General features: G+C 45.9%; 1 protein-coding gene across 1 annotated transcript in view; it reads left to right on the top strand.

Annotated features, from left to right (window-relative positions):
* Window positions 1-3,454, top strand: part of LOC103741920 (serpin B6) — a gene marked incomplete in the record, with an annotated part of 17,981 nt that extends 14,527 nt beyond the window's left edge. Inside the window, 2 exon segments of the mRNA XM_017800536.2 lie at window positions 2,453-2,608; window positions 2,917-3,454. Coding sequence (XP_017656025.1) covers window positions 2,453-2,608; window positions 2,917-3,318 — 558 coding nt within the window.
* Between the last annotated feature and the right edge of the window lie 2,807 nt (window positions 3,455-6,261).

Below are 6,261 nucleotides of genomic sequence, written 5' to 3'. Positions count from 1 at the left end.
CGTGATTAGAAACTTTGGGTCTTGGGGGCATATGGGGAGAACTTACACAAGTCAGAGGTCAGCACTCTGTGGCTTATGGGCCAAAGCCACACAGGCTGATCTTCTTAGATAAACTTCTCTGGAATGCACTCACCCTTATTCATTTACATGCTCCAATTGTAGTAGACCTGAGTGATTTTTACAAAGTGTGTGGGGCACAGAACGAAGAATCCTTACATTTTGGTCCATTTTGGATAAAAATGCTGGTTTCAGGACAAGGACAGACTAAAGACCCAAGGGTGGGAGGGAGGCTGCTTGGCTGAGGACTATGTGGGCAGACTTGATGAGACAAAGACAGAACACACCAGAAGTATCTTTCATTTAGAGGTCAGCACTCTGTGGCTTATGGGCCAAAGCCACACAGGCTGATCTTCTTAGATAAACTTCTCTGGAATGCACTCACCCTAATTCGTTTACATGCTCCAATTGTAGTAGACCTGAGTGATTTTAACAAAGTGTGTGGGGCACAGAACAAAGAATCCTTACATTTTGGTCCATTTTGGATAAAAATGCTGGTTTCAGGACAAGGACAGACTAAAGACCCAAGGGTGGGAGGGAGGCTGCTTGGCTGAGGACTATGCGGGCAGACTTGATGAGACAAAGACAGAACACACCAGAAGTATCTTTCATTTGTTCCATTTGATGCAGAATTTTCTGTTGCGCCAGAGAACTGGGCATTGCAACAGACTGTTCTGCCTGTCACCTGGCATCCAGTAAATTTCATAATAGTTTCTAGACTTAAACCAGTGATATCAGAAGATTGTTGTGTGGGATGCGGTAGGTCACTGTCTGGCTAGGGATGCACTGGCAACAACTGCAGTTGTTTCTAGTAAGATGTTCATCTTGCTTGGCTCTTCAGTCTTCAGTATTGCTGCCAATTCATTTGTGACTAATATAGGCAGCAGATGTTGCTTGAATGCCTAGAATGAGCGACTCATTAACTAACTAGGTATGCCTGCCCTCATAAAACACCTTTATCTTGGAGGAGAGATATGGTAGATAAGCATAGAGTTGGTGGGACAGCTCCAGGGACATAGGAAGGAGGGGGCAGGATGTTGTGTTTGGGGTATGGTTGCAGAGCCCAGCTGCCAAGGAAACCTTCCGTGGGAAGGTGGTGTATGAGCAGACACCAGGGAAGGGGGCATTCTCCAGGTTCTCATGATTTTGATGGGGCAGAAAGGAAATGAAGCTAGTTTATCACAAAACTTCAAGTGGCCCCATGACCATAGTGGAACAGGGAAGAGAGAGTGGTACAAGGTGATTAGAAGTGGAAGCAGGGCGAGCTCCTGCTGGGGTTCCAGATTGTTTCAAGGACTTTAGCTTTTGCTCCTGCTAAAGCTGTACCACAGAAGGGTGTCCAGCCTAAGTGTCATCTGACTTGAATTGTGCTGGGACATCAGGCTGCTGTGCTGAGGTCAGTGACAAGGACGTCATCACGGTATCCCAGGGCTACATTGATGGCAGTAGAGGTTTTAAAAAAGACAGATTTTTGGTTATATTTTAAAGGGACAGCCAATGAAACTTAATAATGAATCAGATGCAGGGTGTAAGAGAAAGCCATGAGTCAGGAATACAGGAGATTTTAACAAGAGAAAGACAGGAGTGGAGAATATGCAATGATTTTGACATCTGGAAGGAGGGCATCAGTTTCAACTAGGACAGGCAGAAGTTGTAGATGGAACAGATCTGCAAAGGAATATAATAAGCTCAGAGTTAGGCCTTTGGGACTATCTTCACATCAAAGTGCAGCAGTCATACAAACAGTAAAATACATTATTCTGGAGTTCAGAGAAATCCAGGTTAGCACTGTGAATTTGGGAATGATGCGCAAAGTCATGAGACTAAATGAGATGCCCAAGAGAAAAGAATTGTTGGGCCTGGATGGCCCAGGTCTTTGGAGATTGGGTCAATCGACTATTTGTTCCTACAACAAATATGGAGATAATCGACTTACTAAGAGAAAAGATTTATTTGACTTAGTTTTAGAGACTCAAGGCAATGATGAGATAGATCCATTGTTTTGAGGGTGCTGGAATGGAATGCTGGGCGCTGGAGGTTGAGCATAATTGTTCACCCCAAGTTTGGGAAGTGAAGGAAAGGAAGAAGAGTCCAGGGTCCCACAGTCCCTTTTAAGGACACATACCAGTGATCTAAATGCCTCCCTCCAGTTCCAACCTCTAAAGGTTCCACCACTTCCCAAAGCTCCACTCTAAGGACCAAGCCTTGAAAACAAAATATACCTTTGGGAGACATGCAGGGTCTAAACCAGAGGTTGAAAGCCTGATGGAGTGTTCTGGAAGTCCATCCAATCAATAAAGTGTTCTTAAGTGCAGACAGTGGCTCCCTCTGTTAAATTTGCCTGTTGTGTCATTGTGTTTGATTTCAACTTGGTCTGTACCCATTTCCTTTACAGAATGAGGAGAAACCTGTGCAAATGATGTTTAAGAAGTCGACTTTTAAGACGACCTATATAGGAGAGATATTCACCAGGATTCTGTGGCTTCCCTATGTGGGCAATGAGCTGAACATGATCATCCTGCTTCCGGATGAGCACATGGACTTGAGAACGGTGAGGAGCGTGGGGCCTTGACACCCTGCAATGCCAGAGAGTAGCATTTGGGTTTCTGCTGTGTCACCTCTCCCAGGTCACCTTCAGCACATTTTTATTTTTCATGTTATTAGGGCAGGGGTGGAACCCAGGGCCTGGAACATGTTTGAACATGCTTAACAAACACTTCACCACTGAGTGGCAGCCCCAATCCCTCCCAGCTACCATATTTACCTCCAGCCACACTGGGCAGTATAGAGCCTGATCATCATAAGTGACCCTGTGTGACAGCTCTGTCCTGGAGCTGAAAGTCTTCAACTCTCTTCTAGGTGGAAAAGGAACTAACTTATGAGAATTTCATGGAGTGGACCAAGCTGGACAAGATGGACGAAGAAGAATTGGAGGTTTTCCTGCCTCGGTTTAAACTGGAGGAGAATTACGACATGAAGGATGTCCTTTGTGGTCTAGGTATGACTGAAGCCTTTGATCAGACCAAGGCAGACTTTTCTGGAATATCCAAGGAAGGCTTGTCTCTGTCCAAGGTTGTACACAAGGCCTTTGTGGAGGTCAATGAGGAGGGCACAGAGGCTGCGGCTGCCACAGCTGCCATAATGATGCGGAAGTGCATGATGTTCGCCCCATCCTTTTGTGCCGACCACCCCTTCCTTTTCTTCATCCAGCACAACAAGACCAACGGGATTCTGTTCTGTGGCCGGTTCTCCTCTCCCTGAGGAAGGGGTCCTGTATGTCAGTCCACTGCCTTTTGCCCACCCTTCCTTCCACTCTCCATAGTTTGCCTGTAACCCAAGTGACCTTATCCATAAATGCAGTGACAATTAAAATAAAGGGCTTTATGGTGGAATCCCACCTTCACACTGTGTGTTTGTCGGCATGTGACGGGCTTTTTAGGATCTGATGTTGCACTTGCGGGAGTCTGTGGTGTCATTCCTGCTGGAGGACCCTGTGGCCGCCTTCACAGGCAGCCATGTGTCTTCCAGATAGAAGAGAAAAGCCGTTGTGGGCATTCAGCAGTTATGGAATAGATTGAAGAGGGCTGGGTTTGTGTGGGAAAGTCACTTTGGAATTCTAAGGGAAGGCTGAAAGGACTTCCCCTGGTTATTTGCAGTTTGTAGCAGCCGTGACCCCCTCTGACATCACGGATACTGCTCATGTGCTGTTAAGCTGTGGTGACAGTGGAATTGGGGAGCATGAGGAAGCATGGGGCTTAGGAGTGATGTAGGAAAGGGAAGGCTGAAGGCTTGATGCTTTGGACAGTCATCCTCGTTGGTTTCCTGTTACTATAGCAAAAATACCTGAGATTGGAAAAGCTGAGCAAGGGGCACACATGTACTTCCAACACTTGGGAAGTAGCTGAGGGAAGACCCGGGATCAAGGCCACCCTCTGCTATGTGCTGAGTCTGTGGCATTCTTGGGCTACAGGAGACTGTTAAACAAAAAGTGAAAGTAGTTAAGGCTTGGTACTTCATAAAAATGACTTGTTTAGTTCACAGTTCTGGAGTTCTAGAAGCATGGTTCCAACTTCTGCAAGCTCAGCTGGGGGGCTCAATGATGATGGCATCACAGTGGCAGGGGAAGTGCAGGAGTGTTGAACAGTGTGTGGAGGTCCAGGCTCCCTAATAACCAACCATTCTCACAGAAGTTAATCGAGTCCTTTGAGACCAACATCAATCCCTTTCTAGACAGGAGCCCACATTACCCAAGTGACCCTTACTAGGTCCTACCTCTTACAGGTTCACCACCTCAGCCACACCACACTGGTGACCAAACCTTCACACATGGACTTTTGGGGGACAAACCATATCTAAATCAGCATCCTCCTACTGTTTAGCACTCCTGGTATTTTAACTTTTGGTTTATTATTTGTGTGGGGGAAGTATGATGTCTATGTGTCTTCCTGTACCTGTGTGAGTGAAGATATGCCACAGGCCAAGTGTGGGTGTCAGAAGAGAACCTTGCTGTCTGTTCTTACCTTCCACCTTGTTCTGAGACAGTCTTTTGTTGTATGCAGCCATGTCTACCAGGCTAACTGGCCCGTGAGCATCTGGGGATTCTCTCATCTTGCCATAGGAGTGTTGGGATTGCAGTCTCTCTGCATCTGATCTTGGGTGGTTTCTGGGCATCCAAACTCAGCTTACATAGCAATCAGTAATGCACTGAGCCCTCTCCCAAGTCTGGTTTCTTATAGTTTTATTTTTGTTGTACTGAGTATTGAACCTAGAGTCTCATATATTAGCTTCTGAAAAGAATATAGCACTTCCCTGGAGTTTCCATTCTAGGGAAGGAATGGGAGAGGGATAACCAGGAGAGGAGACATATAAACCTCATGCCCTTCCAGATGGAGGCTATCACTGCTCAGCTCAGCCTGCTCCAGTCTTAGATTTATTGTTTTTTCATTTTTTTATGTGTATGAGTGTTTTGTCTCTATGTATATGTACCGTGCATGTCTGGTACCTGTAGAAGCCAGAATAGGACCTCAGATAGCCTATTACAGACAGTTTGAGCCAGGATGTGGGTGCTGGGAACCAAACCCAGGTCTTTGGCAAGAGTAGCCACTGCTCTTAACCGCTGAGCCGTTTCTCCAGCGCCATTGCTCTTTCATTTCTAAGGAGTGTATTGTTGCTTCTTTGTTTGCAATAATTAAACTCTAGACTGATATATTGTTTCCTGTCTGGTTTCTTATAGTTTTATTTTTGTTGTACTGAGTATTGAACCTAGAGCCTCATATATTAGCTTCTGAAAAGAGTATAGCACTTCCCTGGAGTTTCCATCCTAGGGAAGGAATGGGAGAGGGAAAACCAGGAGAGGAGACATATAAGCCCCATGCCCTTCCAGATGGAGGCTATCACTGCTCAGCTCAGCCTGTTCCAGTCTTAGATTTATTGTTTTTCATTTTTTTATGTGTATGAGCGTTTTGTCTCTATGTATATGTACCATGCATGTCTGGTACCTGTAGAAGCCAGAATAGGACCTCAGATACCCTATTACAGACAGTTTGAGCCAGGATGTGGGTACTGGGAACCAAACCCAGGTCTTTGGCAAGAGTAACCACTGCTCTTAACCGCTGAGCCATTTCTCCAGCCCCACTGCTCTTTTATTTCTAAGGAGTGTATTGTTGCTTCTTTGCTTGCTATAATTAAACTCTAGACTGATATATTGTTTCCCAACTGAATTCTTCACTTTGGAAGCACATGATGCTGGGGTAAGACCACAGGAAACTGGAGACCTCCCTGTAACAACATGTGCCTATTAGATTCTCTTATACTAGCCTATCTCCCATAAACTTGGCCCTTTCTTTGAGTGTACAAAGCCCCTGCTCTGGCTCTGCTACCCCTACCACAGGAAACTGGAGACCTCCCTGTAACAACATGTGCCTATTAGATTCTCTTACACTAGCCTATCTCCCATAAACTTGGCCTCATATGACATCTTTTATGACCCTTTCTTTGAGTGTACAAAGCCCCTGCTCTGGCTCTGCTACCCCTGCACTTAGTAATTCGACTCCAGATTGCTCCTCTTGGACCTCTTCTCCCTTCCTTCCTCCCTGCTGCAGAGTTCTTTCCAACTGCCCCCTCCCACCCTGGGTCCCCTCCCTGCTTTGCTCAGGTACACTCTCATACACCTGCTCAGGAATTTCCTACAGGGAATCCAGGAAA

Source organism: Nannospalax galili, unplaced genomic scaffold, assembly GCF_000622305.1.
Source record: "Nannospalax galili isolate Female #2095 unplaced genomic scaffold, S.galili_v1.0 scaffold4160, whole genome shotgun sequence".
Taxonomy (NCBI): Eukaryota; Metazoa; Chordata; class Mammalia; order Rodentia; family Spalacidae; genus Nannospalax; species Nannospalax galili.
Note: the sequence above shows the minus strand (reverse complement) of the source record. Positions and strands in the feature narration are given on the sequence as shown.